The sequence below is a fragment of the Ursus arctos genome, unplaced genomic scaffold (genome assembly GCF_023065955.2).
Source record: "Ursus arctos isolate Adak ecotype North America unplaced genomic scaffold, UrsArc2.0 scaffold_15, whole genome shotgun sequence".
Classification (NCBI taxonomy): Eukaryota; Metazoa; Chordata; class Mammalia; order Carnivora; family Ursidae; genus Ursus; species Ursus arctos.
The window spans coordinates 18,940,980-18,960,769 of NW_026622819.1; the positions used below are offsets into that span (position 1 = coordinate 18,940,980).

The 19,790-nt window shown below is 35.1% G+C and overlaps 1 protein-coding gene across 3 annotated transcripts in view; it reads right to left on the reverse strand.

The window, feature by feature from the left end:
• Window positions 1–19,790, reverse strand: part of LOC113260846 (cadherin-10) — a 110,801-nt gene that overhangs the window by 45,414 nt on the left and 45,597 nt on the right. For 2 of the 3 annotated variants that reach the window (XM_026506728.4, XM_026506729.4), the window contains exons 2-4: window positions 5,882–6,176; window positions 4,249–4,368; window positions 3,649–3,816 (exon numbers count right to left, since the gene is read on the reverse strand). In XM_026506728.4, the coding sequence (XP_026362513.1) occupies window positions 3,649–3,816; window positions 4,249–4,368; window positions 5,882–6,176 (583 nt within the window). The remainder of the gene's footprint in view (window positions 1–3,648; window positions 3,817–4,248; window positions 4,369–5,881; window positions 6,177–19,790) is intronic. The other variant, XM_057312396.1, reaches the window with a different exon arrangement.

Genomic DNA, 19,790 nt, shown 5'->3' on the forward strand with positions numbered 1-19,790 from the left:
CTTTTTTGGACAAAATTCATATATCTCATTACTATGATAGTGTTTGGTACAAGCGTGTTTTCAATAAATATTTTTAGGTAAATGAATTTGTGATTTCACTTGAACAGATCCTCATATAACATATCAAAGTGTCCTAACCATGGCACTGCTGACCTTTTGGGCCAAGTTATTCTTTCTCATGTAAGTTGTAAGGATGTTTAGCAGCATTCCTATCTTCTGCGCAGTAGATGCCAGGAGTAGCCACCAGCTGCGACAACCAAAAAATGTCTCAAGACATTTCTCTGGGTGGCAAAATTGTCCCTGCCTGAGAATGACTGCTAGAGAGCCACACAATAAAATAAGGTGAATAATGAAGCAAGACATCTGAGTTTCCACCTCTCCCTGTCGTTCCAAATGACTGAGATTTTTATCTTCCACGGATGTAGCATTCTGGAAAATGTTGAATTTGGATCAGCCAATCTACATGGAAGTTTAAGGTCTGAGGCTACTTTTATAATATTGACTAATAATAGTAATTATTAGTCAAACACAAATCAACATTACAGAACACATAAATAGGCTAGTGCCAGCCACGGAGCCAAGTGCTTCACTAGTATGCACTACTATCCAGGTTTACTGAATGGCACTGCAAAAACAGAGAGGTCAATTTGACCAACATGAGAAAGTTCCGAAGTGAAGGAGACGGCAATGGGACTCATGCAGAATGACTCCACGGTCCGCTCCAGAGCGCACCCACATAGCAGCCCGGCCAAGCTACTCACCCTCATGCAGCTATTGACTGGAAATGCGGTTAGTCTGAACTGAAACTTGATGCAACTAGAAAATACTTGATGTAAGTGGGTATTTCAAAGAATTATGGGGAAAAGAGACTATAAAATATCAGAATATGTTTCATATTGATTGGTATAAAGGACAATATTTGGCTAAAGAAAATATATGGTTAAAAGATATGTCTTCTGCTTGTTTTAACTTTTTTATATGGCTGATAAAAATTATAATTACATATGTGACACACACTTTTTTGGTTTGCACTATATTTCTATTAGGCAGCATTGGTTTGTGGTATTTATCATTTCCACTCTGAATCTCCTTCCCTGTTTCCATACACGGGGTATCATAATAATAACAAGGGGTCTATATAGGTTAGTTCTGAGTTCTCAATGTTATGCTGCATATGGTCTTCATAAACTGTGGATCTCTCTCCAAACATTGGCTATTTAATGAAGTGATTAGGAATTAAAAACTAGTTTTCTGGATGTTAGATGACTTAGACTATCAAGGAACATTCTAATTGCCATGACCGAATGTTCCCAATAGTAAGATAGGCTTGCAAATATTCATAGCAGAAAAGATAATTGAGAAAATAAAAATCTACAAATTATGTTTCTATCTATAATTAAAAAATAATGAGACAAGATACAAGGCACTCTAAAATTCCTCTAAATGTATTGTATTGTACATCCGAAGTTGGACATGGATTTCAACCCACCTCTTTCATTATGTATAGTTTCGCCTTAACATCCATAACCTTGGTTTTCTTATTTGTAAAATAGAGATCATGATATGAGCTGAATGAGTTATTGGGATTAAATAAAGTAGGCCAATAAATAACTTGGTACAGTATCCCCCAAAAATGTTATTCAGAAAATAGGTTATGTTGCTGTTTCTTTTTATTATCATTAAATTATTATTACTACTACTACTACTACTACTACTACTACTACTACTACTACCAGGGCTATGACTATTATAATTATGTCAGGGCTTATGTAATACGCCTATAAAAACCAATCATAAATTCTGACTTCACAAAAGGAAAGGAAATAATTACTGAATGAATTAACAAAGGTGTTGTAGTAGATAAAAGAATATAAAATGAATTTTCATTGGACATTATTATTTTTCAAATATCTAATTTTTGCCTCTAATTAGAATCTATTAATTTGCTTAATTGGATGCACCATTTTTAGATGGGCTGCATTTTTGTGTGTATATATGTTCCTGAGCATTTAAAATATAATACTCCTCTTAATGGTCATTTATTATTGACAAAATACTTTTCTGAGGAATACTTTTTGCTTATCATGGACAATGCGATTAATTAGTTATGGTTTATTCTACTAGATTTGCACGTTCATTCTCCTGGTAATAAATTCATGCTAAGAGGTGGTCAGAAATATATACAACGTGTGAAATTTGAATTTTAATGCAGCTAGGCATGTCTTCAGATTAATTCTAAAAGAACTGTTAGGGATTATTATTTGTTTTCTTTTCCATGCCCATGCTACAGGTAATCTGGAGCTGCAATCTGATTATTTGAAATTATATAAATGAATACTTTTTTCTTTGTGTTTTGGGCCAAATACCACAACAGCAGACCTAATGGGCATATAACTTAATATGTAACAAAAGGATCATCACAAATAATAAGCAAAAGTCTGCTCAAAAAAAATTCTATGTGAATTTTGTAACTTCTCTACACACACGATTTTAAACAATTCAATTCAAATCATACACTATTATTAATAATCATTTAGATCAAAATAGCATAGAAAAGAGGTCAAATGCTTTTAAACAGTAAAATAACACAATGAATTCTTAAACCCTAATTCCTTCTTCATTGCAGTCTTTAGCATAAAAATATGAATATCACAAAAAGCTACATTTTAATATGATATCACAAAAGTATTAAAGCTAAAACCAATCTAAAATTAGGGGATCAATTTAGAAGTTAATACACAGCAAATGCTAAAACTTAAGGACACGGATCCTACCATAGCTGCATATTATGCCACATTTCTAACAACACAAAATTCCATCTTGAAGTATAGATATTTCAGGTTAGCAGGAAATTGTCTGATTCTTGGGAGTGTCCACTGAGATCTAACATCACTCTCTCTAGTTGTGTGTCTACTGATTTTGTAGAAAAAGGGAGAATAAATACATGTATTATATGGTCAGAAGCTAATGGTTCTTAACCTATTGTTGATCTGTTTTGAGAATTTGAGGGGCTCATTTTATAACAAAAATAGATCTAAATGGAAAACAGTAACACTAAATACATTTAGTGTTTTATAACTAAATAGGTCAGGAATACAAAATGTTTTAGTATAAAAAATATGTCTTAGTATGAATACCATGCCAAACACAGAAAGAGTAACTACAAGTCTGACCCAGTGATATTAAATGCAAGTCTGATTAGTTTGTTAGGTTCTGGCCTATATGGTCCTTTCTGGCTAAGTCCTCATATTATGACAGATTAGATATTTTATTGAAAAATTTTGCCCTCAGGTTAGGATCCTCCTTATTAAATTCTAAGTGGAAAAAAACACATTCATTATAGAAGTATGGCTTTGTTTCCCAATAAAACATGATTTCCTTTTGCTAACTAAAAGAAATACTTCTTGGATTACAGTCATAAATGCAGGTTTTATGACCACAGATCCCCTGCTTCTAAATGAAATATGTCTGAAATATTTAATTTTTATATTTTAGTAACAGTGAATTCATCAGCATATGTACCTTTTCTTTATGTTTGTAGCACATTTTCAATGTTTTTAAAATTAAATGATTGACAACTGTTTTTTTACTTTTCTCTTTTCAGTGCAAAGCTTTTGCCCTGTGGAAAGACCATGAAAGGCAGCTTACTCTGGGGGAAGCGAGGTGGATTGTCATTTACATCTGTCAGTGTGATGTTCACCGTGGTGGTCCCTGATAAGCCTCCCATCTGGCCGCCCATGTCTTTGGCCTGGATTACCACTTGATATTGCTCCCTGTTTTCTCTGTTCATGTTTGGTAAAGCAGTCCTGATGATACCTTGAAGAAAACACGAAAACTTATGTTATCCTTGTGAAAATCTCAACTAGTAATTGCCTAAGACCACAAATTATACATCTAGTGATTTTGGAAAGACAAAGTATGTTTTTGCTATTAATTTTATTGTCTAGAAATTGCAAAAGTGATTCAATGTACATATTTTACCATTTGTGTAGTTTTTCTATTACTTAAAGAAGGCCATTCGTTCTATATAGTGACTTAAACCCATAGGTAAAAAAAAATCATAAAAACAGTTATATTTCCATCAGCTCACTCAATCATCCAACTTTGAATTCTTTAATCTTTAAGTGTGGCATCATTACTCTTCTGTAAGTATGACTGTTGATGTTTTGTTCTTATTTTCCCACCTTTTTTCTACTTTTAGAGATCATAAAGACTTAAATTAACAAACACCGATTCATGATTCCTGACCTGTTTCAGGCTCCACAGAGAAATATGGCTGCCCTTGAAGTATGCTGTAAATAACTCTGGCACTGTTTCCATAGGAAGGGTCATCGGCATCTGTAGCTGTGACTTGCACCACGGAAGTACCTGAAGTATCCAAATTCAGCTTAGTTCTGCACAGTACCAGAAGGAGGAGCAAAAGCACTGGTTTTCATGGAAGACTTGAATGATTTTTTGGCTTTAATAATGACCTCTTAAAGAAATATTTATATATAACTGACATGGAAATCGTATTCATGGTGTTATTACAGGAAAACTGTGAATTCAGCTACATATTTATTTAGCCAACAGGTATATTTTCATGCATGCATGGATAATGCTACAATGTATCCGATTATAATAAATGCAGTTACTTTACAAATGCCAAGGTCTGATACTCAAATTCATTTTCACATAATAGATTTGTTTAGTGTAAAGGGCATATCTGATCACAAAGGAGTAGGTGTGCTCCTCTTTCCTTCTCTCCACTAATTAACTATAAAAATAATTAACATCTGCTCTAGAATACAATTTTATGAATAGATTAAATTCTAAATTTAGAAACAATCCAAGATGATCCCAAGTTCCATGAACTATTAAAAGCTATTTAATAAAGTTCAAGAAATATAAAAGGGCTTTATAATGAAGCAATTGCCAAAGTCCTTGGGATTTAGTGAGTAAATATTAAATAATAATCCCAGAACAATGCTTTTGAGAAATGCAGAGTTGAAAATGTGCTGTTACAACTGTTAAAAGTATCAGAATTATTTCATTGGTTTATATGACTTCTCCCACATTTGAGAAATAAATCTATTCTACTAAGTCTAAATATGTATCTCCAAAAAAATGTTACCATTGTTTCCTGATATTTATTTCTTGTCATTCTCTATTTAATAAAAAAAAAAATAAAGCAGTCTGAACTTTCTTTGCTTACAAATACAACTTTCATTTATTTCCAGTGAAAAAGGAAATTCCATTATCTTGAATGTTCTACTTACAGCTTTTTCATGCCTTCTGTCTTACAGGTTCTACACACTAAACTTTTAATTCTGTATCAGTATGTGATTGTGGAATTTCAACTGGTTTATTTGAATAACAGATTTATACCAGCAGAGCTTTACATATAATGATATAATTAAAAGATATTTTAAAATACTTAATTTGAAAGTCTCAGATAATCTAAACAATTTCGCCTTTTGTATTATCTAGACAATCCAGACAAAGTTGTTAGACAAATTATAACTACAGTATGTATGCAAAGACTACATCTGTAGTGTTCTGAATGTGCTTTTAATATATTTGGGGTCAGAATTTTACTCAGCAGTTATACAAATCTGTGTGACAAAGACACTATGTTTTCACAGTTTTCTACTGAAGTTCAATGATATTTTCTTAGGTTTTTGAGGGAAGTCTCTACTTATTTGTAAAGATTTACAAATCCACAGCATGTAAGAAATGATTAATCTTTTTTTTTTTCTGACTCATTTTCAACATGAGGAAATTATTCTTAGGAGGGAATCAAAGAAGATGTCAATTCACTGATCTTAGTATCTTAAGAGTTTCTTGATAATTATTTTTTATACTTTTTGCATACCATGATAACTCTTATAAATGAACTTACCTACAACGGACATTTCTGGAACACTAGCTGTATAAATTTCTTCTGGGAACGTTGGCTCATTGTCATTGATATCATGGATTTTGATCACAAACTCAGACTCTGGTTCCACTGGTCTCAAAGTTCTTCTGTTAATAGCTTGTGCACGCAGAGTATAAAAGGCCTTTTCTTCCCTATCAATTCTTCTTGTGGCATGAATGTCACCTGTTTTTTCATCAATAATAAAAAGAGTACCTGCTCCGTCTCCAGATAAAATATATTTGAGTGATCCATCTCCTTTATCTTGGTCTGAATGAAGCTAGGGGAAATAAAAAAGAGCACATCCATGATAATGTCTAAAGGTACATAATGCTGAAAGAATTCAAAGTCTCTCACGTCCCATCACTGAATAATGGGGTCAGTTATCTTAGTTCCTGAAATGAGAGTTGAATAAGTATGAACACACTCATCTATATATTTTAAACAATAAGACTAGCCTTTCACATACCAGTGTGATTTTACTCTAAATGGAAAAAAGTAATAAAAATAAACCAAACATAGTTCCCCTCTTTGCTTTGCTTAGTAAATAACCATTTTCATAGGCAATTAACTCCTGACAAAGACATATGTCATCAGTCTTGACATGCTTGTGTAAACATTACTGCTCTCATCTATTTCTGTGGGTGGAAAATTCTTTTACTCCCACATTTTGAGGAAATTCTTATAAACTTATTATTTGTTATTGCATTTCCACTGGAGAATTAGTGATGTCTTAACTATAAGACAGGCGAAGTTGTAAGAGACATAGCTCCTATGTTAGAAACACTATGTATTATTTTTTGGTTCACAAATGTACACACACACACAAAGATTGCCCCACAGATATTTTTGAGACTCAGGGAAGGAGTACAAATAGGTGTCTATATTTTAAAATTAATAAATCAAGTTAATAAATTACACAATAAAGTATGCTCTATATAGGTTCCTACCTTGTCAAATTTATCTTCTTAATAACGTCAAACAAGTTTTGTGCAGGAAAAAGGCATTACAAAGCATGTCTGTTTCTTACCCTTGGCCTATGCCGACAACACTAATCTTCCAGAATTCACTTGTCATGTCAAAGAGCTTTGCAGGCATTCATGTGGACATCTCAGTCCAGTGTGTCACCCATACCAATGCAAATGCTACCCAGGATTCCATGTCTTCATGGGCAAATCCCATCTATGTTGTATTTTAACAGATGCCCACTGTGACTGCCCCCAGGGTTAAGGATGCATGTAACAGTGGGTAAGACTGGCCTGTGGGTGACTGACCTGAAGGAGGGAGACTCCTTGGACCGAGAAGCAAGCTCCGGGATGTCTGGACAGGGAATAATGGGTCCCAAATACCTTAAGTATGATCTGGAAATTGCTGTGTAGGTCCCAGCTGTGAATATCTCCTGCTCTCCATGGAATTCTTACCCTGAATGATGGGGTTTAGGTGTGGGGGGTGCAGAGCACGGCTTTGTAAAATACGAAGACTGTTAGGTTTTTCTTTCATTGTGCCATCCAACCAATAAACATTTTCTATGCTGGGATCATAGTTTGATAATTTGGAATAAGAGATTATAGTTTTAAAATTTTTATTTTTTTTAATCAGATAAGAAATACGAAAACAACGTGTAGATTTTCTCACTTCTATAAGGCATGTATTATAAGTTAGACATCATGGCAAACATTTTTTTAAGAATTCATGTAAAATGTAGTCATAAATCAGCATAAACACACTGATGTATAACCTAGAAAATTAAAAATTGGAGACAATATCCTTCAATTATGCAAAAAATTACAGAATTAGATATTTATCTAAATAAGGTTTGGTATTTTGCTTTAGATTATTTACATCAACAGACACTTTCATCTAATTGCATATAGAAATATCAGACTGATTACTCTCTATTTAAAGTAGAATTTTATTTCTTTATTTGAAAGTTTTTCTTTTTTGGAGCTTACGTCAATGAACTTGGCTGCAAAACATTTTTATATAAACATGAAACTGTTTAAAATAAATATATATTAGAAACACACCCATGACTAATATGTTGTATTACTGGTTATTGTTGGTTCTATAAAAGCAATCTACTCTTTAGTTAGTGGTTTTTAATAATTAGCATTAAGCCATCAAATTTGGATGAAACTCAGCTTTTTTGATTTCTGGACAAATAACCCATTATTACAGATATAATGGGGAAAAAACTCCAAATAGATACGTACTTTAAAGAAAAAGAGAAGTCAGGTAACAAATAGCTTTTCGCTGCATTTTTAGCTATTCATAAACAACAAGGTAAGGTTGAGAAACTCAAGAACTATGTGCTTTTAGCTAAAAAGCTCTCAGAAGTAACATATGATGGTGTTGTCCAGGGAACCACTCTCAAAAAGTCACAAGATTGATGCTTTTTAGTAATTGAAAATACACATAGTTGCCAGGAAACTTTCCAATTACATGAATGTGCAACTGTGGCAATTTTCCAAAATGGCAGATATAAGCATTGCATATTTCTTATTCTGTCTGGGAATCAAAATAATTCAAGAAAAGATTATTGATATTATCAATCATTTGATCAGATAATTGTGCTTTGCAGTAAACAATTGTGACTTTTATTGTCTAGTCACTAAACAAATTTAATTGAGAAATATTTGTTTACTCTCATAAGAATCAAGTACTTCTAAAAGTAAATCAACAATTCCATTCCAGTGCTACGGAAAATTCAAACGCTGTGTGTCATATAAATTCACAGGACATCTCCAAAACTAGCCCACAGCAATATGTGAGGCTTTCCTACAGCATATAACACTTAAACTACCAGATAAAGAATGAGTAGAGGTTTAAACTTGGGAATTTTTTTGCATTTTACCAATTGTACAAAACACTAGATGAATACAGAATGTAGATTTGGAGTGTGGAAGAATATATAGCAAGATGGGAATCATTAAGACCAGTTCTGCTATTCTAATCAGTTAGACTTGAAAAAAAATTGTTAGAATGGTGAGATCTTAATTATTATAAAGTTCTGTTTTGGAATATGAATCACAGCAGGATTTTTATCTGCACTTACACGACAGAAAGAAAACATTACATTTTGTAATTGGACCCCATACTGCAGAATTCTCCATTGGATTAGAATCATGGAACTTTACATCAAAAACTAGGGATGTACTGTATGGTGACTAATATAATAAAAAAATATTATTTAACAAAAAAAGAAAATTGAACATGGTAGAATGAAATCAGAGAGATGAGGGTTAAAAGCTGGACTGTAATTTGGGGAATCAGAAATGAGTATTAAGGAGGGCACGTGTTGTGATGAGCACTGGGTGTTATACACAACTATGAAAGGATTTCTACTTCCTTATAATTAAGAGAAACAAATTAGACCTATGCGTTTATAAGTCTTGGTCTTAAGAAGCCAGACTTATAATGCATTTTTCTTAAACCATGAGAGCTTGCGTAAAATTAAAAAAAAAAAAAAGTAACTTCTTATCTTACAGAACACTAATATTAGAATAAGGGGCCCAAATGATCACATTTGGGGGCCTACTATTGGCCTGTGTTTATTGAAGTATGATTTAAATAAACATGTTTCGGAACTGGACAAGTAAAGAAACTGCAACAGATATTCACTGTAAGGCAGAGAGATGTATTTCTAGATCCCCAGAGACCTTGAAACCATGGCTGAAACCCTCACAAGACAAGAGCTAACTCATATCATAGCAAGTATACTGATGTTACTGATTTTTCAACAGTTACAGAAGAGACCAGTGGACAAAATTCTCGAATTATAGTCTCCTGCTTAAGTGTCCTCTCTTCTCTTTAAGTTGTTCTTTATTATCTTAACTATCTCTTCTTTTGTATATTTTTCCTATCCTTATCCTGGTATAATGTCTCTGTTCCTCACTCCTTGTGTGTATGATAAAATTTTATTTCACATTCTGACTCATTTACTAAATAAAGATCAGACCAGGGTTAGTTAGCCCTTACAGCATTAGCTTTCTCATTACTCTTCTCTTTTTTTATTTGGATGTTAGGTATCAATACTTGGATTTATTAAATATTTGATTGAACAAAATCAGTTGTTCATGTCACCGAGAAATACAATTACAGATCACGTGCCAAATAACTTACAGCGTCCACTTTGAAATAACCTTCATATTGATTTGACCTTGTGCTATTTTATTATGTGAGACATTAAGTTTTCTTTAAACATAGAAAAAAATGTCAGATTATTGTGGCTTTAGTTCCTCAGTAACACCTGTTCTCCTGTGTGAAACATTTGTGCCACAAATCTTTAAGAAGAATTTTATGTTAATACTGACCTTTTCTTTCCTTGAGGAAAGCCTATTAAAAATTCACAACCTACTGTGTTCCTTGTAAATTCACAAGCAGATAAAGGACATGGCAAGATACATGACAATTAATGAAAATAGAACAACTGGTCTTGTGCTGCACATTTAAAAGTCATTTTCCTATTATTTAACTTTTCTATTTAGATCTGGTTAATTATATAACCCATTTGCTTGTATTGAATAGCTTGCTTAATAATTAAAACTAAACAATCCATTGATTTTAAAGAAATACTCTAACCACAGATTATTTAACGAAAGCCTGTTAATTTTAAATGTGGCAGGTTTCTGATAATTTTACGTTTCATGTAAAGTGTCATCTTAAGATTTGTCTAAAACAAAGTTTGTAACCTAAAAGGGGTCTCTCAGCTTATCTAGTTTAAGGACACCTTTTTTTTTTTTTTTTTAAGAGGAAGAAACTGAGATATGATCAGTTGGTTTTTTGTGGGGTTTTTTTTGTTGTTGTTGTTGTTGTTTGTTTTTTTGTCTTTTTATGACACAGAAGTTAAATTAAAAGTTACACCTCAGGACAGCAGCTATGTTGGTGGAATCTTTATCTCTTAATATCAGTTCACTTTTATTTTTCAGTTCCTCACATTAAGTAAAGAAATATTATTTTTAAAAAAGCAATCAAAGTATCTATCTATAAAGTACAGGGAATTTAAATAATTTATTACCAAAAGAATAACTGATAAAAGATTTTACCTTATATTTTCACCCTTGGCCGAAGGAAATGAAGAACAAGTTTTAAAAAGTGAAAAACCCTATCGTCAGTACTGCCAAGACAACTCTGATCGCTACTAGTTCAGAGCAATCTATACTGCTGTGTGAGACTCTTTCTCATTCAGAATATTGATACCTTTCTGAATACTGGTAACTGTTGGTACTTGGTTCCATTTCAAAAACTGGAAAAAGGCAGCAGAGAAAATTTGAATTATGTTTATAAAATTATATTAGAATTATATTCATAACAGTTAGACTAGGCCTTTTTTTAAGATTGTTTTTATTCATTTGAGAGAGACAAAGAAGAGCAGGAGCAGGGGTGAGGGGCAGAGAGAGAGGGAGAAGCAGACTCCCCACTGAGCAGGGAGCCCAAGGCGGGGCTCGTTCCCAGGACCCTGGGATCACGACCTGAGCTGAAGACAGACAATGCCAACTGAACCACCCAGGTGCCCCTAGACTATCTCTTTGAAGGATAAGTTTTGATAAGTAAGTCACAAGGTCTATGACATTCACTAGGAGTTTAACAATTTCTCGTGTGTGTGTGCATTAACTTAAACATATCAGAAACTATTGAATGGATTTTCTAATGTACAGTGATAATTTTATGCCTGTTGTTCTTTCAAACAGCCAATATATTCTATATTTGTTTAAAAGAATCCAGAATGTGGCAAATATGCTGTGCTATTCTGGCATCATCATCATTAGCATTTTGCTCTAATTGCTCTTGTGAGTAATATAATATCAAATGGAAAATAAGACATCGAATCAAATACTTCAAATCTGTATCCAATAAAAAAATAGTAATAAAGATGGGCTAGCATCAGAAAACAGCTGAAAGCATGTTAAAGCAAGTAAACACAGTCTGGTGAGAAATAAATACATAGTTACTCATTTTGTTGAGAATGGGTAAGAAAAGGGGAGAGGAGTGGCAAATCTTGAACTGGAGGATGTGAAGCTTGCAGATTGAGACTGGGCATTATTTTAATATTAATGATGCAGAAAAATATAGCCAATTTTTATGAATCCCAGTGAAATGATTTTTCTTTCAAAAATAGAAGTGGAGGGGTGCCTGGGTGGCACAGCAGTTAAGCGTCTGCCTTCGGCCGCAGGGCGTGATCCCGGCGTTCTGGGATCGAGCCCCATGTCAGGCTCCTCTGCTAGGAGCCTGCTTCTTCCTCTCCCACTCCCCCTGCTTGTGTTCCCTCTCTCGCTGGCTGTCTCTCTCTGTCAAATAAATAAATAAAATCTTTAAAAAAAAAATAGAAGTGGAAAGGAGAAATTAAACGTATCAATGAAATGGATTGTAAAAACAATTATGATCATTTTAAAATACCCCAAATATATGATTTAGATTGGTAAATACCTTTCTGACCAATCTTATTCTGGGACCAGAGGCAAGCATAGGAGGATTAAATGATGGATGGATAATGATGTCTGCTTATCTTTGGGTCTGGTAAAAAAAAAAAAAAAAGAGTGGTTTATTTTCCACATTTGAGAGGGTTCTTTAGAGAATGTCCTCCAAGAGGAAAATCCCCATTGGGGTCTAGATTCAATAACTAGAGATTTCTTTTTCCATTTGGTCTTCCAAGAGTACAGCCTGTTGAAAGTTGTGTGGGGTTGCTGCTGTTGTTGCTTTGTTATTTTTACTTATGGACCAACTAACTGGTTGTCTAATCTGGAATCATCCCGTAGTTTGGGGGCACTCTTTGAAACCATCAGAAATTACTTGAGACCCTGCAACAGGTCAGATTTCTTTGCAGAGAGTGTTGTAAAATTCAAGAAGGCATCAGTTAGAACTGCTGCTAACTCACATCTTGAAGTGTTTCCACTTGGGTGCATTGCTTTGCTAGTATGGTAAAAATATCAACATTACACTGAAGGGATTTATGTAAGTTCTCCATAGACATAGTTTTACAGGATATTATCTGCTTTAAGACTTTAAATGATATGTATAATACACAGTAGTCATATTCTTTCTGATGTATTAGCTTATCCTTTCTAAAGAGAGTTATTGGGGAAATATTTCAGAGGAGGTTCATATTCCTTTAGAAGCCTGGCATCTTCCTTCCTACAGTTTTGAAAATCACTAAATTATGCAAAGTATCCCCTTGTGGTGTGAAAATGACAACGGACATTTTACACCTCATTTTTCTCTGAAACTTGGAGAAGTCTTCTTAAGCATCTTATATTTATAATGTAGGAATATATGTAAATACAAGTCTAAATAGTTGTTAAGGAAATGCAAAATAATTAAAACTAAGAGATTTTTCATTTTCAATCAATAAGGTGAAGAGAAATTAGAGAAGAATTAATAAAGGACGATCACTTCTTTTCTATGGGCTACATGGGCAGCTGAGAACCCTTCCTCCCTCCTCTGAAAATAGGAGGTGTAAAAGGAAGGAAAGGGTTAGGGATAGCTATTCATCGAAGAAATTTATTTAAATATGCATTTCTTCAACTGGATTGAACTCATGTAAATCGAAGGAAATGATGAGAATTCTAAGTGTGATATTTTAGGACTTAGAAATTTTGGAGATTTTGCTACAGTGGCAATATTTGAAGCTGTTGGGTTTCTAAGACTTGTAAAGGTGCTTTCATCTTGAAAGCTACAGAGTAACAAGTATATGATTGGATGCCCAAAGGAGAAGGACCAGGAAGCTGCCTGCTGTCTCTAGGAACTACGGTCAAGAAAAATGAAAAGGGGTTTGGATCTTTACACGCATTGGATTTTTTGAAGCAGTGGCTTAAATGAGAATCTAAAAAGGGCTATGAACGCTATCTTATAAAAGAAATTACATAAATGTATGTGTGTGTGTGTGTGTGTGTGTGTGTGTGTGTGTGTGTGTGTAAAGTACAAAAACAATGTTATACATAGTATCAAAGTATAAATATCCCCTGAAATATGGTCACAGACCACTAAGTTAGAAAATCCTATTCTAGGTCAACTTTCTATGTTTTTCCACACACAGAAAAAGGACTTGAGAAATCAGGATAGATGTTCTCTTCAGGAAAGGATATTGCTCACTTGATTGAAAGACCGTTCATTACATTTTCTTCAAATGACGAAACCTAGTTCCCAGACAATATCATGCTTCCATAACTTGTTTCCTTCCCCACTTCTTTGACTCATAGTCATTTCAAATTCCTTTGTAAGGATAATTAACCTCTTTTTCCTTTGTGCTCCAATTATAATTTGTGTGTATTTGTAGAAATTTTCAACTATTATTTTTACATAAGTATTTATGGAACTAAATAGACTACAAATATATTTACTTTGAGGATAAGAACCAAGTTTCTATTCTTTTGGACTCTTAACATTTCACAGAACATTACACATAATTATTTATTTGAGGAAGGAAATGAACATCAGCACCAAATGCCACAGGCATGAGGAATAAAGAGTTCATTTTGTACTACTCTCTTGGAAAGGCTGAATATTCTGAATGGAGTGCAATGGAAGTAGAAGTCAGTAATGAAAACTCCACATTATAAGTGCATGTCAAGAAAATCTTATTCTTTATATTGAGAAAGATTGGAGCTGTAAGCTAGTAGAAATTCCTGCTAACTATGAGATCGGATCAGTCATGTAAGATATATACATAGATTACCAGGAGACAAATTTAAGTTTTTCAGTGAAGAACCAGGGATGGAAATGCAAAAACCGAATTTGTCTCTGAAGCTGTATGGTAAGACATTGTAAACATCTGTAATTTATCTTAAAAGTAGGATAAGGCAGTTAGGTAATACTAGCAGGACAATATTCCCACTGACAACATATAGAACAACCAGTTAAATTACCAAGAAAACAGATTGCCAAGGTCAAGTTGCCGTGTAAACAAGAACTGAATGGACTAAAACTTGGGAGGACAGAATGGTAGAAAAGTGAACTGGGGACTGGCAGCTGCTTTTTCCCTGTGGGAATTTGCCCATTCTGAGCTGGACTTGGAGGTAAAAATCTGTGATTGTCCAAAGAGGATATCTTGGGGTAAGAAGAAAACAGAAAAGATTTTAGAGTTCCTGTGATAATGGAGTAAAGTTATTGGAGAAATGAAGGTCCTCAAATGCCTTCCCATAAGACATTTGTTGAATTATGTGTCTTTAGATGGCTAAAGGTCCAGGTTGAGAACCTCTGAAAGCCAGAATATAGTTGTCCACATTCCTAGAGACTTGAGGTTCTTAGACTTGAAAGGAAAAACAATAGCAAATAGGTGAAGGTCTCCCAGGGAATGTCAAATTGAACCCGAGGAAAGGCAGGAGTTTTTCATTTAGGGGCAGACAGTAATTCTCAGTTCCTCAACAGGCTAAAAGTATAGGCTTGATTAAACAGGGAGAAAAGAAAGCAGGACATGCATTGTTTTTCATGCAAAGCTTCACTGGCAAAACACAGCTTATTCTCCTGGAGATTTCTGTCAATTGTTGAAGCAGCTTCAAGCAAATGACTAATTTTTGAAGGGTAGACCTGTGGAATTTTGTGGCAGAAGAGACAGGAACCACTCTTACTTGAAGGGCTCACCCCCTCAGAAAAGGAAAAAGAGGGGCGCCTGGGTGGTGCAGTCGTTAAGTGTCTGCCTTCGGCTCAGGGCGTGATCCCAGGGTTCTGGGATCGAGTCCCACATCAGGCTCCTCCGCTATGAGCCTGCTTCTTCCTCTCCCACTCCCCCTGCTTGTGTTCCCTCTCTCGCTGGCTGTCTCTCTCTGTCAAATAAATAAAATCTTAAAAAAAAAAAAGAAAGAAAAGGAAAAAGAACTGTAGTAGACACAGTCTTACCAAATGGCTATTCTAGCCTGATCTTCCTCAATCCCTGATTGAATTGTGGTAATGTATTAGTTAGGCTTCTCCAAAAAACAGAACCAAGAGATCTATACCTGTAAATCTCTTTCTTTCAATCTTATCTTTTCTATGCAGGGAGAGAATGATAAGGAATTGGCTCATGGGAATCTGAAAGCTAGAAAGTCTAACATCGCTAGGGAAGGACAGCAATCTCAGAGTGTAGGTCAGAGTTGATGTTGTAATCTTCAGTCACACCAGCAGGCTAGAAACTCAGGCAAGATTTCTATGTTACAGTTTTAAGTTTCTTTTTAAAATCTTCATTTTTTTACTCTTAAGGCCTTCAATTGATTGGATAAGGCCTGCCCATATCATGGAGAATAATTTGATCTAATTATAGTTTGCTGATTATAAAGGTTAATTGCATTTTAAAAATCACTTTCCTAGAAATGTCTAGACTAGTGTTTGACCAAACAACTGAGCATCATTTTTTAGTCAAGTTGATACATAAAATTAGTGATCACAGATGATAATCAAATAATCCAATAAACATAGAATTCCCAGTGAAAAATAATCTATTCTGGAGACTTTAAATTCTTTATACATAACATGTAATAAGAATAAAAAGTTATTCTATTTGCAAAAAGGCAAAATCCTATGGCTTAGGCAAGAGTAAAAGAATAGAAAGAGACTACAAATAACATATTTAGCAGACAAAATTGAAAGGTAATTATGTACCTTTGAAAATGAAAGGAAAAGATAGAAAAACATGAAAAATGCAAATGAAAAAGAATCAAAAGAGCGTTCTAAAATGAAAAATACAATGTCTGGCTTTCATAAATCAATAGAGAGTTTTTACAACAGATTGGGTATAGTAAAACACAAGATTAGTCTTTTAGAAGGTAAAAACAGATTGGGTATAGTAAAACACAAGATTAGTCTTTTAGAAGGTAAAAAGAGGTTGCCAACTTAGAGTTAGGTATATAGAAACTGAAATGCAGAGAGAAAATGTATGAGAAAAAATAGATAAGATCATTGGATGCTTGTGAAATCAAATCAAAAGTTGCAACACACATGAAATTGGATTCCCAGAAAGAGAGAGAAGAGAGAATGGAGCACAAATTATATTTGAAGGGAAAATGGGGAAGAATTTTTTAGAACTGGTATGAGATATTAACCAACAGGTACAGTAAGATCTGAGAAACTCCAAAGGGACAAATAAAACTAAAAGGAAACTAATCCCATTGCAGTCACATTTTTAAATTAAAACATAGAGAAAACTGAAAAAGTACTGAGGAAAAAAAAAGGATGCATTAACTTCAAAGCAGGAGTTTTAATCCTGATTGCTGGTTTCTCAATAGAAATGATGGAAGCCAAAACACATTGGAATGACATCTTAAAGCACTGACAGAAAATATAGCAACCTAAAATTCTACACTGTGCAAAAATAGGCTTCATAAGGAAAGTGAAATAAGTATGTTTTCAGACAAAAAACTAAGGGTATTTATCCCAATGGGCATTCAGTCAAAGGAATATAAAACCAAAGTTTTCAAGATGGAAGAAAATGATCTCAAATAAGATTTCTGAAGGGAATGAAAACACCAAAACTGTAATTATGTGGTAAATATAATGATTACTGAATTTACAAAGTAATAATAGTAATGTCTTTGGATGTAGAAATGGAGCACATTGACAACAACATAATAGAAATAAATAAGAGGGATAGAAGTTTAGAGTATTGTTTAGAATTGTGAAGTTTTGATATGCACATTTTTCTGAATGATTATTATACTTCAATACAAAGTTAGCATACTTTATTTTGATTTCTTCACACCTTCCATCTGACCCCTTCATGCATCATCAACTCCAGGCTTACAAATCTGGCTCTAATTCTCAAAGAAAATGGATGCCACCATAACTGGATATAAAGAAAAGCATAGAGAATAATAAACCAAACAAGTGAGTGCCAGGATTCCATAAATGTCAATATTTTGCCAAATTTATGTCAGTTCCTTTTTGCTTTAAGCAGAAAAAAATAATTAAAATAAACTGTAGTTCATACAATTGAAGGCTTCTCCGTCCTTTCGCTCCTTTCCTTATATCCTCACACATGCCACCACTCTGAGGAACCTTTTTTCTTCCATTATTTTATATGTTTACAGTTTGAGTAATAGTGCTTGGCCTCAGCAGAACGCTTCATTTCCACCCTCCCCACAAATCAACTCTTCTCATTTTAGTAAACTGCGTAATCATCAAGCCAGTTGTTCAAACTAAAAATTTAGGGGTCATTGATTTTCCTCCCAACTACTCTTTTATTCCATAAGCAAATCCTTTCTGACTTCAAAATCTATCTCCAATCGCGTCTCATTGCCTTCACACCTGCTATCCCAATAAAATCACCTTAACCTGTCATGACGTTTCCACACCGTCTCCCACCTCTATTCCAACCCTTTTGGGGTTACCACTCTCCACCCACTAGCCAGTGATTATTGAAAAATGCAGATTGATGCATACCACTACTCTGCCCCAAATTCAGCAATGTCTTCCCATTCCATTTAGAACACTAACCACCTCACCCTAATCCACAACATCCGTGATGGCGGAGCGGCTGCCTGTCATGTTGATCTCATCTCTTTCCATTCTCCCTTTAATGGAAGTACAACCTCTCCACTTGAAATGGAAGTACAGCCTCTCCACTTGAACTCATCCTGACCTTCCTGTTTCTTTACCATGTTAAGTTTATTTCTACCTCAGGCTTTTGCACTTGCTGTTGCTTTGAATGACACAGACTTCCTCACAAGTTTTATAGGCCATTCAGTTTATCTCCTGTGCATTCTTAATCTTTTTTCCTCTGTGTCTCTTGCACAGTGTGTCATATTCTTCTCAATCTGTAAGAATTATTTATATATGTGAATATTAGTAATTTGTTCTTACGCCATCACAAATGTCTTCTTCTAGTCTGTTTCTTTTAACACTGATTATAGTTTCTTTTGTCCCGGAAAATGTTTAATTTTAATGTAGTCAAATTTATCAGTCCTTCCTTCTATGGCAATTTTTTCTTGTACCTTACTCAAAAAATATTTTCCTAACTCAAAGTCATATATATGGCTTCATACAGTCTCTTTACTTTAAATATTTTAAAAGCTTTTCTTTGGACATTTAGCTCACTTTTACCATCTGAATGCTCTGTGTGTGTGTGTGTGTGTGTGTGTGTGTGTGCGGCACGCACGCGTACACAGTGTTAGCAACAGATCTGTTTTTCTCTAATAAGGATTTACAGTAGATTTCCACCAATGATTTTAATTCAAACTCCATCACCTAAAGTGATTCTACGTAACCACACGCATGTTTTTACTTATTTATTTTTACCATTGCTCCAACGAGAAGAGCCCCGCCGAGGGCATGCTGGACATGAAGCTACAGAGGGTTAACGCCTGCCGGCTGAAAGCCTTGGCTCCTTCGCTGCAGATCTGCACGGGGTTGCGGCTCACCTTCCTGCAGAAGTACAACCTCAACAACCCCGCTGAGCATGCGCAGCTGGACATGGTCAGGCCACGCCGGCCGGTGCAGGGCCTGATGGACGCCTGGGCTTCCCCTTCTCCTGGACCATGGATGGCGAGGCCCAGGAGGCAGAGCTGGGGAGCCCGAGAAGGCTCATGTCCACCTACGGACAAGTGGCAGGCCCGGAGATGGGCCGATGAGGGGCCAGGCCCTCTTCAGTCTCGGACTGAAGTCCGAACACAGGGATGACTCGCCCCTCCCTCTGCCAAGGCAGCAGCGTAGAGGCCTCTGGTGCAGCTCACCCCAGGTGACCCGTGGTTTCCCCCGTTTCCAGAGGTGGGACACTGGACCCTCAAGGCCCCAGCCGGGGCTGCTAGTTAGGGCCTCACCCCTGCTGCTGAACATCATGGGCGAGCTGGCTGGCTTGGTTTTGGGCCCTTTACTAGCAGTGACTGGGAAGGGCCCCAGGCCCCTCCTCAGGTGTCCAAGCCCCTACTTTTCTAAGCACAAATGACCAATAGAGCTGATGCTTCACCGAAAAAAATTTCTTTTTTCTAGATAA